This window comes from Erinaceus europaeus, chromosome 15 (genome assembly GCF_950295315.1).
Source record: "Erinaceus europaeus chromosome 15, mEriEur2.1, whole genome shotgun sequence".
Classification (NCBI taxonomy): domain Eukaryota; kingdom Metazoa; phylum Chordata; class Mammalia; order Eulipotyphla; family Erinaceidae; genus Erinaceus; species Erinaceus europaeus.
The window spans coordinates 65,109,416-65,133,010 of record NC_080176.1 but is presented as its reverse complement, the minus strand read 5'-3'; the positions used below and the strand labels follow the sequence as shown (position 1 = coordinate 65,133,010).

The following is a 23,595-nucleotide window of genomic DNA, read 5'->3' as shown; positions in this document are numbered from 1 at the left end:
GACACCGCAGAAATTCAACGTATCATGTGAGGCTTCTATGAACAACTATATGCCACCAAGCTAGAGAACCTGGAAGAAATGGAAGATTTCCTAGATACCTACCAACTTCCAAAACTAAGTAAAGAGGAAGTGGATAACATGAACAGGCCCATCACAGTTATCAAAAATCTTCCCAAAAATAAAAGTCCTGGACCAGATGGTTTTACAAATGATTTCTACAAAACCTTCAAAGAAGAACTAATACCTCTACTTTTAAAAGTCTTCCAGAAGATTGAAGACACTGGAATACTCCCTGCCAGCTTCTATGAAGCCAACATCACCCTGATACCAAAAGCAGACAGGGACACAACCAAAAAAGAAAACTACGGACCAATATCTCTGATGAACATAGATGCCAAAATATTGAACAAAATTCTAGCCAACCAGATACAGCACTATATTAAAAAGATTGTTCATCATGACCAAGTGGGGTTTATCCCAAGTGTGCAAGGTTGGTTTAATATACATAAATCAATCAATGTGATCCACCACATCAACAAAAGCAAGACCAAAAACCACATGGTCATATCAATAGATGCAGAGAAAGCCTTTGACAAAATACAACATCCCTTTATGATCAAAACACTACAAAAAATGGGAATAGATGGGAAATTCCTGAAGATAGTGGAGTCTATATATAGCAAACCTACAGCCAACATCATACTCAATGGTGAAAAACTGGAAGCATTTCCACTCGGATCAGGTACTAGACAGGGCTGCCCACTATCACCATTACTATTCAACATAGTGTTGGAAGTTCTTGCCATAGCAATCAGGCAGGAGCAAGGAATTAAAGGCATACAGATTGGAAGAGAAGAAGTCAAACTGTCCTTATTTGCAGATGACATGATAGTATACATGGAAAAACCTAAGGAATCCAGCAAGAAGCTTTTAGAAATCATCAGGCAATACAGTAAGGTGTCAGGCTATAAAATTAACATTCAAAAGTCAGTAGCATTCCTCTATGCAAACACTAAGTTAGAAGAAATTGAAATCCAGAAATCAATTCCTTTTACTATAGCAACAAAAACAATAAAATATCTAGGAGTAAACCTAACCAAAGAAGTGAAAGACTTGTATACTGAAAATTATGAGTCACTACTCAAAGAAATTGAAAAAGACACAAAGAAGTGGAAAGATATTCCATGTTCATGGGTTGGTAGAATTAACATAATCAAAATGAATATATTACCCAGAGCCATCTACAGATTTAACGCTATCCCCATCAAGATCCCAAGCACATTTTTTAGGAGAATAGAAAAAATGCTACAAATGTTTATCTGGAACCAGAAAAGACCTAGAATTTCCAAAACAATCTTGAGAAAAAAGAACAGAACTGGTGGCATCACACTCCCAGATCTCAAACTGTATTATAGGGCCATTGTCATCAAAACTGCTTGGTACTGGAACATGAATAGACACACTGACCAGTGGAATAGAATTGAGAGCCCAGAAATGAGGCCCCACACCTATGGACATCTAATCTTTGACAAAGGGGCACAGACTATTACATGGGGAAAGCAGAGTCTCTTCAACAAATGGTGTTGGAAACAATGAGTTGAAACATGCAAAAGAATGAAACTGAACCACTATACTTCATAAAATTCAAAATTAAATTCCAAGTGGATCAAGGACTTGGATGTTAGACCACAAACTATCAGATACTTAGAGGAAAATATTGGCAGAACTCTTTTCCGCATAAATTTGAAAGACATTTTCAATGAAACGAATCCAATTACAAAGAAGACTAAGGCAAGTATAAACCTATGGGACTACATCAAATTAAAAAGCTTCTTCACAGCAAAAGAAACCACTACCCAAACCAAGAGACCCCTCACAGAATGGGAGAAGATCTTTACATGCCATACATCAGATAAGAGTTTAATAACCAACATATATAAAGAGCTTGCCAGACTCAACAACAAGACTACAAATAACCCCATCCAAAAATGGGGGGAGGACTTGAACAGAATATTCACCACGGAAGAGATCCAAAAAGCCGAGAAACACATGAAAAAAATGCTCCAAGTCTCTGATTGTCAGAGAAATGCAAAAAAAGACAACAATGAGATATCACTTCACTCCTGTGAGAATGTCATACATCAGAAAAGGTAACAGCAGCAAATGCTGGAGAGGGTATGGGGTCAAAGGAACCCTCCTACACTGCTGGTGGGAATATCAGTTGGTCCAACTTCTGTGGAGAACTCTCAGAAGGCTAGAAATGGACCTACCCTACGACCCTGCAATTCCCCTCCTGGGGATAAATCTTAAGGAACCCAACACACCTATCCAAAAAGATCTGTGTACACATATGTTCTTGGCAGCACAATTTGTAATAGCCAAAACCTGTAAGCAACCCAGGTGTCCAACAACAGATGAGTGGCTGAGCAAGTTGTGGTATATATATACACAATGGAATACTACTCAGCTGTTTAAAATGGTGACTTCACCGTTTTCAGCCGATCTTGGATGGACCTTGAAAAATTCATGTTGAGTGAAATAAGTCAGAAACAGAAGGATGAATATGGGATGATCTCACTCTCAGGCAGAAGTTGAAAAACAAGATCAGAAAAGAAAACACAAGTAGAACCTGAAATGGAATTGGCATATTGCACCAAAGTAAAAGACTCTGGGGTGGGTGGGTGGGGAGAATACAGGTCCATGAAGGGTGGTAAGTGACCTAGTAGGGGTTGTATTGTTAAATGGGAAACTGGGGAATGTTATGCATGTACAAACTATTGTATTTACTGTTGAATGTAAAACATTAATTCCCCAATAAAGAAATAAATTAAAAAAAAAAAAGACAGGACAGAGAGAAAATGAGAGAGGATTAGGAGATAGAGGGAGGGAGAGAGCATAGTGGCTATTCAAAGAGACTCTCATGCCTGAGGCTTCAAAGTCCCAGGTTCAACCCCCTCCTTCACCAGAAGCCAGAGCTGAGCAGCACTCTGGTGAAAAAAATTAATTAATAAATAATATTTTCCCTGAAAAAAAAAAGCAAAATATAGCAGTTAGCCTTATTTTAGATAGGCACATTCTATTTTCCATATAAGGTATTTTAATGTTCTTGGTCCTCTGCTTTACTTATCTACTGCTTACTCAGTGAAGTTCAGTCTGACCTTCTTAGTCTCAATTTTTGTTTTCACTTACATGGCCTTCAGCATAGCCACCTGCTCAGTCTCAATCTCTGGTGCATACTCAATCTTTCTGCAGATTCTTAACCCTTCTATTGTCAGTTTTTCTGTTCTATGTTGGGGTCTTCCTATGAACATTACATAATTATATTATGGACACACTATAAGCATATTCAGGGGCTTAAATCTTGGAAATTCCCTCTCATTACTGACTTAATTTCAGCTGCTGCACAGAACTGTCCTTGTAGGACTGACAATGGGACAGAGATGAGGCGCCTACAAAGCCATGGTTGTGGGAGAACAGCGGAGCACTGCCTCCTGCAAATTTTGACAGATGTGGCACAGATGTGGCACAGAATTCCAGAGCCAAGCAACAAACACTGCTGACACAAGCCAGCCTCTGCATTCCTTTTTTACTACAGACAATTTCACCAGGACAGACATCTTCTTACCTGTCCCTCTGCAACCAATTGCAGAGCTACCAATTGGGCCCATACTGGGAATACAGCTCTGTAGAAGATGTAGCCATGAGTACAATGAAGCCCTGAGGCTTTAACCTTCATGAGATACAGGATTACTGCCATCAGGGAGTTTATAACCTAACTGAGGAGACAACTTCTCTATGTATGAAGTCATTGTATTTTAACAGAGAAAATGATGGTAGCAATGTGATTTGTAGTGGAAGAGTTTAGAAGAAAAATATTGTTGACAGTGGGGGGTGGGTAGGGAGACATAGAACTTTGGTAGTGGGTGTGGTTTGGAACTATGCCTCTGTAATTTTATCTTATTTTTAATTAAAATATTTTTATTGGGAGTCAGGCGGTAGCTCGGAGGGTTAAGCGCAGGTGGCACAAAGCCCAAGGACTGGACTAAGGACCCAGTTTGAGTCCCCGACTCCCCACCTGCAGGGGAGACACTTCACAAGTGGTGAAGCAGGTCTGCAGGTGTCTATCTTTCTCTCTCCCTCTCTGTCTTCCCCTCCTCTCTCCATTTCTCTCTGTTCTGTCCAACAGTGAGGACATCAATAACAACATCAATAACAACAACAATAAAACAACAAGGGTAACAAAAGGGAATAAATAAATAAATATTAAAAAAATAATCCAACAACAATGACAGCAATAGTGACAATAATAATAACAACAACGGTAAACAACAAGGGCAACAAAAGGGAAAAAAAATAGCCTCCAGGAGCAGTGGATTCATAGTGCAGGCACTGAGCCCTGGCGATAACCCTGGAGGGAAAAGGAAAGAAAGAAAGAAAGAAAGAAAGAAAGAAAGAAAGAAAGAAAGAAAGAGAGAGAGAGAGAGAGAGAGAGAGAGAGAGAGGGAGGGAGGGAGGGAGGGAGGGAGGAAGGAAGGAAGGAGGGAGAGGAGAAAGAGAGAGGAGGGGAGACAGGAAGAGAGAGAGAGACCTGTAGCCCTGCTTCACCACTTGTGAAGCTTTCCCCCTCCAGATGAGGACCAGGAGCTTGAACCTGAGTCTTTGTACACTATAATGTGTGCACTTAACCACATGTGCTACCGCCTGTCCCCTCCCTCTTTCTTTCTGTTTATCTCTCTGTCTCTATCTTTTTCTCTGTTTCTGTCTCACTAAAATAACAAAATAAATAAAATACTATTATTTTAAAAAGAACTTTTGTTTGCACCCTAAGAAAGACTCAGACAAAAATAATCTGACTGTAATCACAATCTATAAAGATTCATCTACCTCCCTTGCAATAAAAGAATTAGAAAATTAAAAAAAATAAAGATATTTTATTTATTATTGTATAGGAATTGAGAGGGTGGGGAGACACAGAGAGAAAGAGACAGAGAGACACCTGCACCCCTGCTTCACTACTCATGAAGGTTTCCCTCTGCAGGTGGGCACCGAGGGCTTGAACCCAGGTCCTTGTGCACTGTAACGTGTGCACTTAGTTAGATGGACCACCACCTAGCCCCCTAATATTATAATATCACAAACCACTATTAAATCTAATGAGAAATTTAAAGAAAAGAGTTCAGGCTTGCTAAAGGGAATGAATGCAAGGTAGAGAATAGAAGGGATGGGTTTGTGATGATGTGTATGGTTTGCATACAGCAAGCCTCATGTAACAGACAGACCTAGGCCCAAGAACCACGAAAATCAGAGCATCACTTGGGGCCGTGTGCTGGGGATGGAATCAGGAATCTCAGGCATGCAAGTGTGATGCTCTACCAGCTGAACCATTTCTGCAGCCACAGTTCCCAACCCTTTCTCTACCAGGCCAAGCGCATCTGTGCTCAGGATGCTCTTCAATCTAGACTATCCATCCGCAACATGTTTCGCTAGAGGTGTAATAATCCTGGCTTCTCTTTTCAATTTTAGCTCATTCATTCCTTCTACAATCTTCCTTGATTCCCTTAGAGACTGCGTCAGAGATGGTTTCACAAATACGTGGCATCTAAAGAACTGGAACACATGAACTTGCAAACAAAGCAAAGCAAAAAACAGAAGCAAACGGTCTCTAAGTCTTTGTGAGAACTGCAGTAACTATCATTAGGTGGATGGAAGCATAGAACCACCATTAATTACAAATAAAATTTTGAAGAAAAAAAAAAGACCGGGTCAGATTATTATGTAAATTGCAGTCCTTCCTTGTAATTAGATTGATGCTTTTTAATTGGTCTGAAATTGACTTCAAGTTGTCTCTCCTACTACACCGTGAGCTTTTCGTAGGAAAGGAAGGTGTGGTAATAACCTTAATCGGATTAATCGGGGAGATTCTCCACAGTTCCATTCGAATCCAGGTAAGAATCCAAGAAAAACAGCCGCTGTCAGCGCGGGCCAATGGAGAGGCAGGTTCCGTGCACACTCCGCCAACCAGCGCCTTAGGAAGTCTTTGGACCGGCGTCCTTGGTTCCCATGGTGATAGAACACACCTCCATCCCCTGTCCCCCCGCCCAGGCTTCTATGGTATACTTTTCTTACCCCTGCGCAAAAATATGAAGATCTGTGGATTAACTGGGTGCTGCGGGAAGTGGAGGCGCCACTGGCAATGTGAGCATCGTCGTTAAAGGCGGAAATTTAGGACGAGGTGAGGTGGGGTGGGGTGGGTGAGGTGAGGTGGGGTGGGTGGGGTGGGGTAGTAGAGACCCTGAGATTTCTCTGGCTTTTCCCTCCCTTAGGTTTAACCCAGTGCATCTGGACCGCAGGTATGCTCCCTACCTACCCCCAGTATGAGGGGCAGTGCTCCCATGATGGTTAAGAGATTTGACAGGTGAGCTCACCAAATACCCCACCTTCAAGAAATATCCTCCACGAGTCATCTTTAACAGTATCAATGGTGTCTCTGGAAAAATCATCCCATGGGGTCTTTGATGACCATTATGTCTCCAAGATCTAGCCAGAGGGTTGTCTGCTGTGCTTGGGATTTGTTTTTCCCAGGAGAAACACCAGATTGGGAGGCCAGAGCCGGGCTCTGAGCTGGCTGTAACCCAGCTTGACCTGTGTAATTACTGCATCCCTTGGACTGTGGTTTATGGGAGGTGATGGAGCTTCACTTTCAAGCCTGTGGTTCTCAGCTTTCTAGACAGCTTCATGTCTCCAGTTCAACCATGACAGAGACGTGTCTGACCTGGGAAACAGAGAAATGATGGAGCAGATCAAGGCAATACTGATTACTACAGAATCTTTTGTTATTGTTTTTCATAGAGCCATGTATACATTATATATGTGTATATATGATATATATATATATATATATATATATTAATGCAAAAGCAGTACAGAGGGAAAGATACAGAGAGGCCAGAGCACTGCTTAATCTTGGCGTATCATAATGTTGAGGGTTGAACCTGAGACCTCAAAGCCCCAGACAGAAAGTTTTTAGCAGAACCGATATGCTCATCCCCCCAGCTCCGAGCCGGGGTCTTGAGTGTGTGCGCGGTCACTACTCCAGGGCTGCTTTTTCACTCTGCTAGAAACACCACAGGAGCAGAGCTCCCCCTGCACCTATGGCTCTCCTGTTTATTGCTAGAATTTGACTGGGCAACAGTGAATGGCTTTCCAGCCCTCATCATAGACTGTTGATAGATTGTGTTTAGAGCTGCAAACTGTGTCAGCATTCACATTCCTTTGTTTCTGTAGAGCCAGAAGAGTGGCCTAGAAACGCCTCCATCTGCACTTAGGCAATTACAAAGTGCGTGGTTCAGCCCTTTGAATGCATACAACATGGTGAAAGACCCTGCCGGGGACATGAATGCACATTAAAGGGTGCATTTGCTTCGAGAAGCAGCCTTGCAGCTCATCCAATGTTTGAAGAAATGATTCGGCTATTCCCTTCTTAAGTATATACCCAAGAATGCAAACATATGGCCTTGGAAATGTCACAGATGTTCATAGCAGCATTTTCATAATTGCTTCCAAAATGGAAACATCCCAAATATCAATTAATGAATAAAAATGTGGAATATCCAATCAATATATTATTTGTACATAAAAATATTGAATTACTACTACATAAATGTGTGTATGTGTGTGTGTGAGTTTGAGAGAGAGACAGAGAAAGAGAGAGAACTGCTTATTTCTAACTTATAATGATGCCAGATTTTTAGCCTGTTAACCTGTTAACTCAGAAGCTCAGATGAAAGTAGGTTTTTTTTTCAGGGTCAGATGGTGGCACACCCTGTAGAGTGCATATGTTACCATGCATGTGAACCTGGGTTCAAGCCTCAAGTCCCTATTTGCAAGGGGGAAGCTTCACAAGCAGTGGAGCCAGTGCTGCAGGTGTCTCTCCTCTCTCCCTCTTCTCGTTCTTTATTTCTCTCTGTCTTAACAAAAAAGTTAAAAAAAAAATGGCCACTGGGAGCAGTGGAGTGGTGTACTGGCAATGAGCCCAATGGTATCCCTAGTAGCAAGGAAAAAAGAAGAGGAGGAAAGGGAAAAGGAGAGGGAGGGGAAAAGGACGAGGAGGAGGAGAAAAAAAATTGCATAATCATTATGCTATATCTCTGGTCCTTCCATGAATTCATCTTGAAATCATGCTAAAAAGTTAGTCACAGAATGCTACACACATGATTCTGTAAGCATGAAAGATTCAGTCTGAACAATTATATGAAAGCAAAAAGAAGATATGTGATTCCCTAGGGCCAGGTTAAGAGGAAAATAATGGTTGACTGTTAACAGGTAAAATTTATTGTATGAAGTAGTGAAAGCATTCAGAATTAATTGTGAGTATTGATGTACAGTTCTTAAACACCAAAAATGGAATACTTTTAATGTGCATATAATGTTGCCTGAGAGGTGGCACAATGGCTAGAGCTCTATATTTACAAAATGGGAATAATCCCTGGCATAGCATGTGACAGTGGGCTATTCTGATTATCTCTCTTCTCTTATAAATAAATAAATCTTTAAATTAAAAAACTGAGTGGAGGGGACTGACAGATTGTTCCCCCAGTAGAGCACATATGTTAGCACCTCCAGGGACCCAGGCTCAAGTCCTGAGCAATCACATGGGGGGGGGCAGCTATTGGGGAGAAACCTCATGAGAGGTGGAGTTAGTTAGGGCTGGTGCCGACACACAAGGCTACATGACGCCACTGTTCCTGAGGAACTTTTGTCATGTTTCCCTTTTCTTTTTTTAAGAAACAGAAGGAATGTTGAATGTAAAACATTAATTCCCCAATAAAGAAATAAATTTTAAAAAAAGAAAAGAAACAGAAGGAAAAAGAGAAGGAAGCAGGAGAGAGAGGGGAGAGAGAGACTTGCAGCACTGCTCCACTGCTTGTGAAGTTTCCCCTTTTGCAGGTGGGGATGGGGGGAGGGTTTAAACCTAGGTTCTTGTAAATGGAGATAGCATAATGGTTATGCAAAGAAACTTTAATGTCTAAGGCACCACAGGTCTCAGGTTCAATTCCCCATACCACCATAAAGCACAGCTGAGCAGTACTCTGGTAAAATAATAATAGTTATTATAATAATGATAATAAATAAAGTCTGTAGCAAAGTGCCTATAAATCCTCTCAACAAAGACCAGCTCTAGTTCTCAGTTACAAGCTCTACTAGTGACTATTTCATGCAGCATCTGGGGAAAACGTTCATGCCTACAAGTCTTATGTGTGTGTTACACAACCCAGGCAAGTCTTAACATGGCACTCTTGGATTGCTCATTCAGAAACATAGTGTACTAACATGTTCTGATAAAAGGGCTCCAGTCTCCCTAAACAGGGGAGGTCTGGTCTGAGGATAGATTGACACAACCACATTTATGACACTGAGATTAAGATCCTTATATGAGAGACCAGGCAGGGCGAATCAGGTTAAGCACACATAGTACTATGTGCAAGGACACGGGCTTGAGTCCCTCCCCCCCCACCTGGAGGGGTGACGCTTAACAAGCAGGGAAACAGATCTGCAGGTGTCTTTCTCTCTCTCCCTCCCTCTCTCTCTCTCTCTCTCTCTCTCTTTCTCTCTCTCCCTCCTCTCCCAATTTCTCTCTGTCCTATCCAGTAAAATGGAAAGAAGGAAAAAAAAGAAAGAAAGAAAAATGGCTGCTAGATTTGTAGTGTTGTCATCGAGCCCAAACAACTGGAGACGATATATATATATGGAAGAGTTTGGATAAACTTTTTTTAAATTTCTTTATTGGGGAATTAATGTTTTACATTCAACAGTAAATACAATAGTTTGTACATGCATAACATTTCCCAGTTTTCCATATAACAATACAACCCCCACTAGGTCCTCTATCATCCTTCTTGGACCGTTAATCTCCCCCCCCCAACCCCAGAGTCTTTTACTTTGGTGCAATACACCAATTCCAGTTCAGGTTCTACTTGTGTTTTCTCTTCTGATCTTGCTTTTCAACTTCTGCCTGAGAGTGAGATCATCCCATATTCATCCTTCTGTTTCTGACTTATTTCACTTAACATGAACTTTTCAAGGTCCATCCAAGATCAGCTGAAAACAGTGAAGTCACCATCTGTTGGGACTATGTGTAAGCCTGATAGAGCTTAGGGAGAACCACCCCTGTCCTTGGATGGAGGTCTGAGAAGATAACCTCTTGGTAAGTCTCTCTCAGCCAAGGTGAGCAAAAGGGGGGAAACTCACACTTAGTTCTTTCCTTCTTGACTCTCAGGCCCACAGAAACCCCAGTACTTCCCTCCATTAACTGTAGGCCACATGGCCGCAGATTCACTTATTCAAAGTCACCTTCTGATCACAGAAGAACACACCTTATCACACACTTCATCACACACCTCAGACCCCAGACAAGAGAAATTCCAAACTATATGGTCTTTTGATATCCATCTTCTCTCTGTCTCACCCTACGGGTTTAACCCCTATGCTTCTCTCAAATACCTTTGGATAATTAAGTTGCTTGTGTCATGGAGAATAACTGTCTTGTATCTCATCAATTCCTGTCATACCAGCCTTCTACCTTAGGGGCATGCCGACCGTTAAGAAACCTGTAATTTCTGACATATTTCAGTAATAATTCCCTTCATTTGTTTTTCTATTTAACTCATGTCCACCTTGCTAATAAATGAGTTCTGAGTTCTGGCATCTTTTACTTCGTGTCACCCCTGTTGTGAGTGAGAAAGAACCGGTCCGTTACCTTTCCCCTAGAGATCACCCCACCAGAGACCCGACAACCATCTTTTTAAACTTTTTAAAATTTATTTTCCCTTTTGTTGCCCTTGTTGTTTTGTTGTTGTAGTTATTGTTGTTGATGATGTCATGGTTGTTGGATAGGACAGAGAGAATTAGAGAGAAGAGGGGAAGACAAAGAGGTGGAGAGGAAGACAGACACCTGCAAACCTGTTTCACTGCCTGTGAAGCGACTTCCCCTGCAGGTGGGGAGCCCAGGGCTTGAACCGGAATCTTTACACTGGTCCTTGTGCTTTGTGCCATGTGCACTTAACCCGCTGTGCTAACGCCCAACTCCCGAAGTCACTTTTTCTAATAGCTGAGTAGTATTCCATTGTGTATATAGACCACAACTTGCTCAGCCACTCATCTGTTGTTGGACAACTGGGTTGCTTCCAGGTTTTGCCTGTTACAAATTGCACTGCCAAGAACATAGTGTACACAGATCTTTTTGGATGGGTGTGTTGGGTTCCTTAGGATATATCCCCAGAAGAGGATTTACAGGATCATAGGGTAGGTCCATTTCTAGCCTTCTGAGAGTTCTCCAGATTGTTCTCCACAGAGGTTGGGCCAATTGACATTCCCACCAGCAGTGTAGGAGGGTTCCTTTGACCCCACACCCTCTCAAGCATTTGCTTCTGTTACCTTTTCTGATGTATGACATTCTTATAGGAGTACAGTGATATCTCATTGTTGTCTTTATTTGCATTTCTCTGACAGAGACTTGGAACATTTTTTTCATGTGTTTCTTGGCCTCTTGGATCTCTTCTGGTGAATATTCTGTCCATGTCCTCCCCCCATTTTTTGATGGGGTTGTTTGTTGTCTTGTTGTTGAGATTTGCAAGTTCTTTATATATTCTGGTTATTAGCCTCTTGTCTGAAGTATGGCATGTAAAGATATTCTCCCATTCTGTGATGGGTCTCTTGGTTTGAGTAATGGTTTCTTTTGCTGTGCAGAAGCTTTTTAATTTTATATAGTCCCATAAGTTTATGCTTGTCTTAGTCTTCTTTACAGTTGGATTTGTTTCATTGAAGATGTCTTTAAAATTTATGCGGAAAAGAGTTCTGTCAATATTTTCTTCTAAGTATCTAATAGTTTGTGGTCTAACATCCAAGTCCTTGATCCACTTGGAATTTAATTTTGAATTTTATGAAGTATAGTGGTTCAGTTTCATTCTTCTGTATGTTTCAACCCATTGTTTCCAACACCATTTGTTGAAGAGACTCTGCTTTCCCCATTTAATAGTCTGGGCACCTTTGTCAAAGATTAAATGCCCATATTGTGGGGGGTTACTTCTGAGCTTTCAATTCTATTCCACTGGTCAGTGTGTCTATTCATGTTCCAGCACCAAGCATTTTTGATGACAACGGCCCTATAATACAATTTGAGATCTGGGAGTGTGATGCCACCAGTTCTGTTCTTTTTTCTCAAGATTGTTTTGGAAATTCTAGGTCTTTTCTGGTTCCAGATAAACATTGTAGCATTTGTTCTATTCTCCTAAAAAATGTGCTTAAGATCTTGATGGGGATAGCATTAACTTTGTATATGGCTCTGGGTAGTATATTCATTTTGATGATGTTAATTCTTCCAACTTATGTACATAGAATATCTTTCCACTTCTTTGTGTCTTTTTCAATTTCCTTGAGTAGTGACTCATAATTTTCAGTATACAAGTCTTTCATTTCTTTGGTTAGGTTTATTCCTAGATATTTTATTGTTTTTGTTGCTATAGTAAAAGGAATTGATTTCTGGATTTCATCTTCTTCTAACTTGGTGTTTGCATAAAGGAATGCCACTGACTTTGAAGGTTAATTTTGTAGCCTGACACCTTACTGTATTGCCTGATGATTTCCAAAAGATAATTGCTGGATTCCTTAGGTTTTTCTGTGTATATTATCATGTCATCTGCAAACAGGGAGAGTTTGACTTCTTCTCTTCCAATCTGTATGCCTTTAATACCTTATTCCTGCCCGATTGCTATGGCAAGAACTTCCAACACTATGTTGAATAGTAATGGTGATAGTGGACATCCATGTCTAGTACCTGATCTGAGGGCAAATGCTTCCAGTTTTTCACCAATCAGTAAAATGTTGGCTGAAGGTGTGCTATATATAGACTCCACTATCTTCAAGAATTTCCCATCTATTCCCATTTTTTGTAGTGTTGTGATTATAAAGGGATGTTATATTTTGTCAAAGGCTTTCTCTGTATCTATTGATATGACCATGTGGTTTTTGGTCTTGCTTTTATTGATGTAGTGGATCACGTTGATTTGATTTATGTATATTAAACCAACCTTGTGTGCCTGGGAAAAACACCACTTGGTCATGATGAACAATCTTTTTAATATAGTGCTGTATCTGGTTGGCTAGAATTTTGTTCAATATTTTGACATCTATGTTCATCAGAGATATTGGTCTGTAGTTTTCTTTTTTGGTTGTGTCCTTGTCTGCTTTTGGTATCAGAGTGATGCTGGCTTCATAGAAGCTGGAAGGGAGTATTCCAGTGTCTTCAATCTTCTGGAAGACTGTTAGAAGTAGAGGTATTAGTTCTTCTTTGAAGGTTTTGTAGAATTCATTTGTAAAACCATCTGGTCCAGGACTTTTATTTTTGGGAAGATTTTTGATAACTGTTTCAATTTCATTGGCTGTGATGGGCCTGTTCATGTTATCCACTTCCTCTTTACTTAGTTTTGGAAGTTGGTAGGTATCTAGGAAATCGTCCATTTCTCCCAGGTTCTCTAGCTTGGGGGCATATAGTTGTTCATAGAAGCCTCACATGATATGCTGAATTTCTGTTGTGATATCTCCTCTTTCATTTACTATCTGATTTATTTGGGTCTTCTCCCTTTTTTGTTTTGTGAGTCTGGCTAAGGGTTTGTCAATTTTGTTCACTCTTTCGAAGAACCAACATTTACTTTCGTTTATCTCTTGTATGGTTTTCCTATTCTCAATGTTATTTATTTCTGCCCTAACTTTAGTGATTTCTGTCCTTCTGGTTGCTTTAGTGTTCCTTTGTTCTTCTTCTAGATCTTTAAGGTGTGTAATCAGGCTACTTATTTGTGCTTTTTCTTGTTTCCTAATGTGTGCTTGTATGGCTATGAAATTCCCTCTCAGTACTGCCTTAGGTGTGTCCCAATATATGGATAGCTTGTGTCTTCATTTTCATTGAACTCTCATAACATTTTGATTTCTTCCTTTATTTCCTCTTTTACCCAGATGTTGTTAAGAAGTGTACTGTTGAGCTTCCACATTTTGGGACTATTACTAATCTTTTGTTGATTGTTAAGTGTTAGTTTCATTCCACTGTGGTCTGAGAAGATGCTCAGATTCTTTCTTTATTCTATTTGGGACCCTCTGGGCATCTTGAACCTTTTTGTCTTTGATGTTGTCTAGACTAGAGAAGTTCTCAGCTATTATGACCTGAAGAATGCTTCCTTCCCCTCCGTTTCTTTCTTCCTCTGGTAAGCCAATAATGCGTATATTATTTCTTTTGAATTCATCCTATAGGTCTCTGTTGTTGTTTTCAATATCTCTTAATTTTTTTGAGATCTCTTATCTCTTTTTTAGTTGTCTGTAATTTGTTCTTGATCTTGCTAATTTTGTTTTCAGCCTCATTGATTCTATTCTCTCTCCCCTCTACTCTCTTCTAGAGTTCATCTATTTTGTTACCCTGTTCTGATACTGTTTTAGCTTGTTCAGCTAGTTGTGTTCTTAGCTCAGCTATTTCAGCTTTCAGCTCTCTAATAACCTTGAGATAATAGTGTTTTCTTCCAGAGTCTCATTTGTTGTTTCTGCATTTCTGATGAAAATTCTTTCAAACTCTTTACTCACTCCTGTGACTATTTCCTTAACTAGTGGTTGGATGCTGACCTCATTATTTTGTGCTTTACCCTTTGGGGGGCTTTTAGCTGGACTCTTGTCCTGGTTCATTTCTCCAGTATTTCTTCTTATTGGTTTAACCATTTTATATAGTATGTTATGAGGTCCCTTTCTCAGTACTTTTCAAATTACCGATCACTATTGCCTGGATTGACTTGTGTCTAAGTAAGGTACTTAAAGGGTTCACAGTTGTGGAAACTGACAGCTGTTTCAATATTATTTTAATCCCTGAGTTGGAGCACAGTGGCTTAAAATCCTCTTTTGTCCTATTTCTTCCCTGTAGGCTATGGGAGCCTGAGGGCTTTTAAGCTATAAGTAGGCTTTTTTGCTTAATCATTGACTCCTGATCAAGAGCTAAAGCAGGGTGGGGCAGAGGTAAACCAGTGGTTATGCAAAGAGAGTCAAGCTTAATTTCCCAAATTTAATCCCTAGTGTCACATGTGCCAGAGACGCTCTGGTCTCTCTCTTCCCATTTCTCTCATTAATAAATAAATAAAATCTTTAAAAAAAGATAAGTGGGAAATGTTATGCATGCACAAACTATTGTATTTACTGTGCATTGTGATACATTAATTACCCAATAAAGAAAAAATAAAATAAAATAAAAGAAACCTAGAAATACAGCCAAAGTTGAAAAAAAAAAATCTCATTTCCTCCATACCCTCTCCTCAATAAGAAATCAAAATTTTCTGACTTGGAATGGGACATGTTGACATTTACTAGACCAAGACACCCCAAGCCTGTATGGGTGGGGTACAAGTGTGAAGAATACTGGTGTTTTCTGTTTTTTAATCTCTTTTTAAAAATATTTATTTATTTACTTATTTATTTACTAGCTAGAGACAGAGAGACATTGAGAGGGGAGGGGGAAGATAGAGAGGGAGAAAGACACCTGCAGCATTGCTTCACCACTTGTGAAGCTTTACCCCTACAGATGGGGACCAGGGGCTCAAACCTTAGTCTTTATGCCCTGTAACATGAGCGCTTATCAGGTGCGCCACCACCTGGCCTTTTTAAAATCTCTTTTTTAAAGTTGATTTTGTTAGTTTGTTTACTAATGAGAGAAATGGGGTAGAGAGAGACCAGAGCATCTCTGACACATGTGACACCAGGTTTTAAACTTGGGACCTTAAGCTTAAGATTCAATTCCTTCTCCTTGGCATTACTTCCCAGGTTGTGTTTAATGGTCAAGGCTGCTCAAGTTAGCTAAATTACCTTGAGCAGACCTTTAATTCTCTGACTTTTTAAGGGTTACTGGTGGGTAGGGGTAAAAGGAATCACCAAGGAAGGGTCAGGGGAGGGCTTACTTGGCAGAGTGCCTAAGTTACCCTGAGAGGACCCAGGCTTGAGTCTCTACATGAGAGCACCAGCACTGGAATACTTCATGGTAGAGCAGTGCTGTCTGTGATGACTCTCCTTCTCTCTGTCTCCTCCTTTTCTGTCTCTCATCCTTTATCTAAAAATCAAAAGTCATGTAAATGCTGTGGCCCAGTGATAATCATGGCAGCAAAAATAAAACAAATTACCAAAAGGAAATTGGAAAGAAGCAAAAGCAGATTAATATTGTCAGCAAAGAGAACCAACAGGTCTGAGGATAGGCTTCTGTCCCTACAGCACATGGGATGTGGTGGTGGGGGGGGGAAAGGGTATATACGTTGGTTTCAAGGGGGTCTAATGGTGGAAATTTTCATCTCAGCATAGTTTGAGACCATTTGTTTTCTGACTAGGTGGTCTTAGTCTAAAGGGAATGTTGACTAAGATGTTAAGCATTAAGTATCTCATCTCTTCATACTATGTTTCTTATTGAACAGAAGAGAACAAAACATTCTGTTTCCTTGTACAAGAGTGTTTTTGCAGCCAGCTCACTTTGCACAAGATTAATGTTTAACTCTTGGCATGACCTATTATCTTTTTTTTTTTTTTGCCTCCAGGGTTATTGCTGGGTCTTGGTGCTTGCCCCACGAATCCACTGCTTCTGGAGGCCATTTTTTTCCCCGCTTTTGTTGCCCTTGTTGTAGCCTTGTTGTGGTTATTATTGTTGTTGTTGACGTCGTTTGTTGTTGGATAGGAGAGAAATGGAGAGGGGAGGGGAAGACAGAGGGGGAGAGAAAGATTGACACCTGCTTCACCGCCTGTGAAGTGACTCCCCTGCAGGTGGGGACCCCGGGGTTAGAACCCGGATCCTTAACGCCGGTCCTTGCGCTTTCCGCCATGTACACTTAACTTGCTGTGCTACCGCCCGACCCCCTATTAGCTTTTTTTTTTTTTTAATCACATGTTAATAAGAGAGGACATGGACTAGGAGGAAGGGGAGAAGGAGGAGGGTGGAGGAGGGTGGAGGAGAGAGGAGAGAGGAGGAAGACAAGCCAGAAAGAGAATTGGACCATCATCCTGGCTTATGAGATGCTGGGGATAGCACTTGGGGCCCCATGCTTCAGAGCACAACACTTTATCCACTCCCGAGGCTGTGAACTCTCAGGGCTTTTAAAATTCTCCATAGTTGGGGGGGGGGGGGTATTGCATAATGGTTATGCAAAGAGACTCTCATGCCTGAGGCTCCAGAATCCCAGGTTCAATCCCTCACCATGATAAGCCAGAGCTGAGCAGTGCTCTGATGTTTCTGTCTCTTTCTCTTCATCTCTCTCAAAAATAAAATAAATAAAAATTTTAAAAATTCTCCAAAATTTAAACAAAATGTCTTTTCTTTCTTTCTTAACCAGTGCACTGCTCAGCTCTGGTTTATGGTGGTGTGGGGGACTGAACCTGGAACTTTGGAGCTTCAGGTTTGAGAGTCTCTGCATAATCACTATGCTATCTATCCCTGGCCCAACTAAAAGGAAATTCATTTTAAAGTTGACTTTGTGGAAGAGAAAATTCCATATGGAATTAGAGCCAAAGTGGACATCTGGTATCATACAAGTCCACTCAACAGCGTGCTGGTGGGGGTGTCAGGGAGGACTTGGTGAAGTCGGTTGTTCTGGAAATCTAAATCTACTGCACTTGTCAGACCCCTTCTCATGCCACTAGCCTCTGTGACCAGCCTTCCCCGTCCCTGAGAGCGGGAGGCAGCGGCCCGCCTGGCTGAGCGTCTGCTGGGGGAAGAGCAGGGCCGGGTGGTGGGAGGAGACTCAGCCGAGTGGGAGGAGACTTAAGGGAGGACTTTGCAGGCCGTGCACCGTCGGCCCGCGTTCTGGCAATGCAGGTGACGGGTAAAAGGCCCTGGCTGGAAGAACCAGAGTTGATCCAGCAGCGCTCTGAAGCGGCTGCTTTCTCCGAACTCCACCCTCAGCGCAAGCCTCTGTACGGAGCCGGCAGCCACGATGGCGGCGTGCTGCGATGAGGCCGCTACCACTGAGTCGCTTGTGACTGTACGGGACTCGGCCATCTTACGGAATCGGCTGTCAAGATGATGGCGTCTTCCAGGACGCCGCGCACTGGGCGTGGCCATGTTGCCTGGAAGCAGAAGGCCGTACAAGCGATCTCCCTGCTGGCTCCGTACGGATTTGACAAGGTGGCGGCGCCCTCGGGAAAGCCTCTGAGGGCGCTGCCATGTTTCCAGCGATCTTATAGGCTCGGCCGCCGCAGGCCTCCGCAGTCAAGATGGCGGCGCCCGAGAGACCGTCGGGGCACTAGACGGACGCGACTTATTTGCCGCGGGAGTCGAGGCACCGGGCCTGCGCAATAGGACTACGGTGCCCCGGAGGCGCGTCTAAAAGCGGAAGTAGTTGTGACCGACTTGCAACGGCTGCTGACGCCTCCGAGTGGTCTGTGCAGCTTCGCGGGTCGCTGGCTGGGTCGCGAGGGGTTGCGCCGAGAGCGGGGAGATGGTAAGTACGGGGCCCGCGGAGGGGGTGGGCGGCGGAGATCGGTGCGGGCTTGCTAGGTGGGGGCCGTCGGCCGGCGCACGGGGGTCTGTGGTGAGGGAGCGCGAGCCTGTGGTGGATCGTGAGCGGGGTCTGTGGGCAGCGCCGGGGGCCTGTGGCGAGCCCGGCACCGGCGTGGGCGGGCGGGATGCGGGCGCTCCGCTCGGCGGAGGCTGCTTTTCTGGCGTGTGGACCATCCGGCTGCTCTGTGAGGAGCGACGGGGCTCCGTCATGGAAGTTTAGTGGGAAGCCGCGGTGGTAGTTTCGTGGGCATCCGAACGTGGACTTATGACGGCAGAGCCGAGGGGCTGCGTGTCCGGGTCGGGGCAGCCGCGAGACGCCGCGGCGGGCAGGGTGTCGGGAGCCGCGGACCGAGGGGAGCGCACGGCGGGGAGTCCGGGTCTGGGTGTCACTGGGGCGGGGGGCCCGCGCGATGGAGCGGCCTCGGGGGCAGGGGGACGTGGGTTACAAGCGGAGCAAGGGGGTGTCCGTGCAGGGTGAGGCGGGGTCTCCAAGGAGCACGGCCGGCGGTGGCAGGGTCGGCTCAGGAGTCACCGTGGGGGGCCGGCCCCTATTCCCCCTGCAGGAGGGGGATGTTTCGGACCCGGAGCCCCCGGATGCCGGGGAGGACAGCAAGTCCGAGAACGGGGAGAACGCGCCCATCTACTGCATCTGCAGGAAGCCGGACATCAACTGCTTCATGATGTGAGGGGCCGGGGGCAGCTGGGGGCAGGGGCAGGGGCAGGGCAGGGGGCCCCTGGAGGAGCCTCCTCACATCTCCCTCACTGCCCCGCATGCATCCTCTGCAGCGGGTGCGACAACTGCAACGAGTGGTTCCATGGGGACTGCATCCGCATCACTGAGAAGATGGCCAAGGCCATCCGGGAGTGGTACTGCCGCGACTGCCGAGGTGAGGTGAGGGGTCGGGGTCGGGGTCGGGTGGCCCTTGGTCTGGGGGTGGAGGGCAGCGTTTGGGGTCTGTGTCTCATGAGGGGTAGAGGCTCCATCCTCGGCTGTGGTAGAGGATCCTGCCAGGAGCGGGGGCCACAGAAAGAGGATAAAGAAAGGGCTGTAGACCATTTGACGCCCCCCCAACCGCCACCCCTACCCTTCCCTGTGCCCCTCAGAAAAGGATCCCAAACTGGAGATCCGCTATCGGCACAAGAAGTCCCGAGACCGAGACAGCAGCGAGCGAGATGGCAGCGAGCCCCGCGACGAGGGTGGGGGGCGCAAGAGGCCTGACCCAGACCCGCAGCGCCGGGCAGGCTCAGGGACAGGGGTGGGCGCCATGCTCGCTCGGGGCTCGGCCTCGCCCCACAAATCCTCTCCGCAGCCTTTGCTGGCTGCACCCAGCCAGGTGAGTGGTCGGGGTGGGGTGGGGGGCGCCCAGCGGACAAGGCCCCAGTGGGCCCTGATTCCTGTTGGGGTGCCCGCCCTCAGCACCACCAGCAGCAGCAGCAGCAGATCAAAAGGTCTGCCCGCATGTGTGGCGAGTGCGAGGCCTGCCGGCGCACTGAGGACTGTGGCCACTGTGACTTCTGTCGGGACATGAAGAAGTTTGGGGGCCCCAACAAAATCCGGCAGAAGTGCCGGCTTCGTCAGTGCCAGCTGCGGGCCCGGGTGAGTATGGGTGGAGCTGGGTAGGGTTAGGTGGGGATCAGGGTGAGGTGGACAAGCTGGTGGAGGCTATGATGGGTCAGCTAGGTTGGAGGTGGGGGTCTGAGTGCATGAAGTCAGGTAGGAAGAGGTTTGGTCTGTTCCAATGACTGAGTCGTGACGAGATGTGCTAGCTGACCCGAGAGTCCACCCGACCCGGTGTGGGCAGAATAGGGCTAGATGTTTCTAGGTGGGCCAGGCCTGTGAAGGTGAGCGGGACCGGCTGAGAATGAGCAGGTGGTGAGTGGGGAGGGTGGACAGGTGTTTTTTTTAATGGGCTTGGGTGAAGTGTGTGGAACCAGGTACTTGTTCGAGGGACTAGGGTAGAGCCACCCTCTATCCATCTGGGGCTGACCTGGGCCACCTTTCTGTCCTCACAGGAATCTTACAAGTACTTCCCTTCCTCGGTGAGTCCAGTCCCTTGTGGCTGGGCGGGGCATGTGGGCAGGGAGGTCAAGGCCAGTTCTGAGATTCTGCTCTGCAGCTGTCCCCAGTGACACCCTCAGAGTCCCTGCCAAGGCCCCGCCGACCGTTGCCCACCCAGCAGCAACCACAGCCATCACAGAAGCTTGGGCGCATTCGTGAGGACGAGGGGGCCATGGCATCATCAGCAGTCAAGGAGCCCCCTGAGGCTACCGCTACCCCAGAGCCACTCTCGGATGAGGACCTTCCGCTAGATCCTGACCTGTACCAGGACTTCTGTGCAGGGGCCTTTGATGATCACGGCCTGGTGAGCGGACAGAGCGTCCCCCAGTGGGAAGGTGGAGGGTACAGAAGCAGAGTGTCTCTGAAGTGGGGACAGCGGAAGCAGAAGGTATGGCAGGTGGACTTGGGAACTGAGTTGGCAGTGGGTTGGTCATGAGGGTGTTGGATGGGTCAGTGTGCACCTCACTTGTAGCCCTGGATGAGTGACACAGAGGAGTCCCCGTACCTGGACCCTGCACTACGGAAGAGGGCTGTAAAAGTGAAGCATGTGAAACGTCGGGAAAAGAAGTCTGAGAAGAAGGTGATAATCGAGAGGGTGAATGGATGTAGGAAGGCAGGGGTCGGCTGAGTGGGGCCCAAAAGGGGTGGAGTTTTGGGAGCCCCAGGGAGGGAGCTGGGGCTCACTTCACTTCCAACCTCTCTGGCCTGCTGCGCTCTTTAGAAGGAGGAGAGGTACAAGCGGCATCGACAGAAGCAGAAGCACAAGGACAAATGGAAACACCCAGAACGCACTGATGCCAAGGACCCTGCATCACTGCCGCAGTGCCTGGGGCCTGGCTGTGTGCGTCCTGCCCAGCCTGGCTCCAAGTATTGTTCAGATGACTGTGGCATGAAGCTGGCAGCCAAGTAAGTCACGCTTGGGGTTTCAACAGTCAGGGGACTCACAGGGGCCAGGGAATACATGCAGTGAGCTGTTCACCCATCTGTTCATCCTCCATCGGCCACTGGTCACTCATCTCGCCCACCTACAGTTCAGTAGCCTACTGATCTTCTCACCATATAGTCACCCACATGTTCTGTCATCTCTGGATCCTCTCACTGAACTCGTGTTGCTTGCCACCCTCCCTGCCTGCTCCCCACCCACCCCGCCCCTGCAGTCGCATCTATGAGATCCTTCCTCAGCGCATCCAGCAGTGGCAGCAGAGCCCCTGCATCGCAGAGGAGCACGGCAAGAAGCTGCTGGAACGTATTCGCCGTGAGCAGCAGAGTGCACGCACCCGCCTTCAGGAAATGGAGCGCCGCTTCCATGAGCTAGAGGCCATCATTGTGCGTGCCAAGCAGCAAGCTGTGCGTGAAGATGAGGAGGTGAGTGAGTACGGGCACAGCCAGATAGGGCTCAGTGTCTGGGACTGCCTGGTCTCACCCTCCCTTCCACTCCATGCAGAGCAATGAGGGTGACAGTGACGACACAGACCTGCAGATCTTCTGTGTCTCCTGCGGGCACCCCATCAATCCACGTGTTGCCTTGCGCCACATGGAGCGCTGTTATGCCAAGGTTAGAGTGTCAGCCTGAGGGGGTGGGTGGTGGGGCACACCAGTGGGCCTGTGGGGGGCAGGTGCTATCTTGGAGTGCATGCAGCACTCATGCAGTTTCCTCCATTTGTCCTCATCCCTCCAGTATGAGAGCCAGACGTCCTTTGGGTCCATGTACCCCACACGCATTGAGGGGTGAGCTTGAACGCCACTTGAGTTTAGGGGAGGGAGGGTAAGTTGGGGCCAGGTATGGGCACAGGCAGCATGTCCCCTCCTCTCAATCTCTTATTCTACTTGCTCGCCTTCAAACTCCCAGGGCCACAAGACTCTTCTGTGATGTCTACAACCCCCAGAGTAAGACGTACTGCAAGCGGCTCCAGGTGCTGTGTCCCGAGCACTCACGAGACCCCAAAGTAAGGCTCTTTCTCAGCTCTTCCCAGTTCCATATTTCCGTTGATTCTTACCCAACCACTTCAGTTCCCGATTCACCTGCCTCATCTCCTGTCCCTCCCTTTGCTCTCTCTCTTCATTCTCCATTCCTTTCCACTGTCCCATGAATTCCCCATTCTTCCCTCTCCCCTCACTGTTTCCCATCCTTGTCTTCCTTCCGGTATCACCACTCTCACCCATTTTCCCGCCCCACCCCCCTCTTCCTATAGGTGCCAGCTGATGAGGTGTGCGGGTGTCCCCTTGTGCGTGATGTCTTTGAGCTCACGGGTGATTTCTGCCGCCTACCCAAACGCCAGTGCAACCGCCATTACTGTTGGGAGAAGTTACGGCGCGCTGAAGTGGACCTGGAGCGCGTACGCGTGGTAGGTTTTGCTGCTTGATGAGACCAGGGTCAACCTGGGCTTCCAAGCCTCTTCTCATAGCCCCTCATATTCCCCTGGCAGTGGTACAAGCTGGACGAGTTGTTTGAGCAAGAGCGCAACGTCCGCACAGCCATGACAAACCGGGCAGGGTTACTGGCCCTGATGCTGCACCAGACCATCCAGCACGACCCTCTGACGACCGACCTGCGCTCCAGTGCTGACCGCTGAGCCTCCTGGGCCCAGATGTTCTCACACCCTGCATTCCAGGCGGGGAGCTACCCTGATGCCCCCATTCGTTTGTTCTGCGGTTTATCTGTTTCTCCAATGGTTCCCGAGTTTCTCCCTGTGCCCATCCACCATTTGACTGCCCGGCTGCCCTTCACAGAGGGTCTTGGACTTTTCTTCTGTTGTTTTTCTCTTTTCTCTGTGCCTGGGTGGGACTGTGGAGTTGCTCAGCCTTGCCTTTCCTCCCGGTTTTATTAATAAAATTTTGAAGAACTAAAGGAGGTAACTGGTGATGGTCTCTGCACTTTGCCCAGCTCCTGGGGCAGCTGTGCCCTAGCACACAGGTGTTCAGGAGCAGCTTCAGGCTGGTGGAATACAGATGGCACTCAGTCTGTGCTCTGCAGGGATCT

General features: G+C 45.9%; 1 protein-coding gene and 1 long non-coding RNA gene across 6 annotated transcripts; both read left to right on the top strand.

The window, feature by feature from the left end:
- Positions 1 to 6,090: 6,090 nt before the first annotated feature.
- LOC107522155 (uncharacterized) lies at positions 6,091 to 7,620 on the top strand. 2 transcript variants are annotated; one of them, XR_009544904.1, is made up of 3 exons: positions 6,091 to 6,195; positions 6,324 to 6,415; positions 7,285 to 7,620. It is a non-coding gene; the product is annotated as an uncharacterized LOC107522155 (long non-coding RNA). The 2 variants fall into 2 exon arrangements; XR_001601385.2 differs by having other exon boundaries at positions 6,098 to 6,232.
- Positions 7,621 to 18,271: 10,651 nt separating this feature from the next.
- Positions 18,272 to 23,463, top strand: CXXC1 (CXXC finger protein 1). Of its 4 annotated transcripts, none has more exons than XM_007515916.3 (15): positions 18,272 to 18,497; positions 19,120 to 19,238; positions 19,343 to 19,443; positions 19,661 to 19,890; positions 19,974 to 20,153; positions 20,570 to 20,596; positions 20,674 to 20,919; positions 21,088 to 21,195; positions 21,337 to 21,521; positions 21,773 to 21,980; positions 22,060 to 22,170; positions 22,294 to 22,343; positions 22,465 to 22,561; positions 22,808 to 22,960; positions 23,042 to 23,463. In XM_007515916.3, exons 1-15 carry the CDS (start codon positions 18,495 to 18,497, stop codon positions 23,186 to 23,188), a joined length of 1,965 nt encoding a protein of 654 aa, XP_007515978.1. In that variant the 5' UTR covers positions 18,272 to 18,494; the 3' UTR covers positions 23,189 to 23,463. The 4 variants fall into 4 exon arrangements, with proteins under 4 accessions (XP_007515978.1, XP_060029857.1, XP_060029858.1 ...); XM_060173874.1 differs by having other exon boundaries at positions 18,362 to 18,497; positions 20,674 to 21,003; XM_060173875.1 differs by lacking the exon at positions 18,272 to 18,497 and adding an exon at positions 18,667 to 18,741.
- The last annotated feature ends 132 nt before the right edge of the window (positions 23,464 to 23,595 follow it).

Bases quoted from the DNA above. Each gene is read 5' to 3' on its own strand.
- CXXC1 (XM_060173873.1), top strand. From the start codon at position 18,682: ATGCGGGCGCTCCGCTCGGCGGAGGCTGCTTTTCTGGCGTGTGGACCA. The intron at 22,171-22,293 runs GTTAGAGTGTCA...TCATCCCTCCAG, and splicing joins TGGAGCGCTGTTATGCCAAG to TATGAGAGCCAGACGTCCTT. The intron at 22,961-23,041 runs GTAGGTTTTGCT...TTCCCCTGGCAG, and splicing joins ACCTGGAGCGCGTACGCGTG to TGGTACAAGCTGGACGAGTT.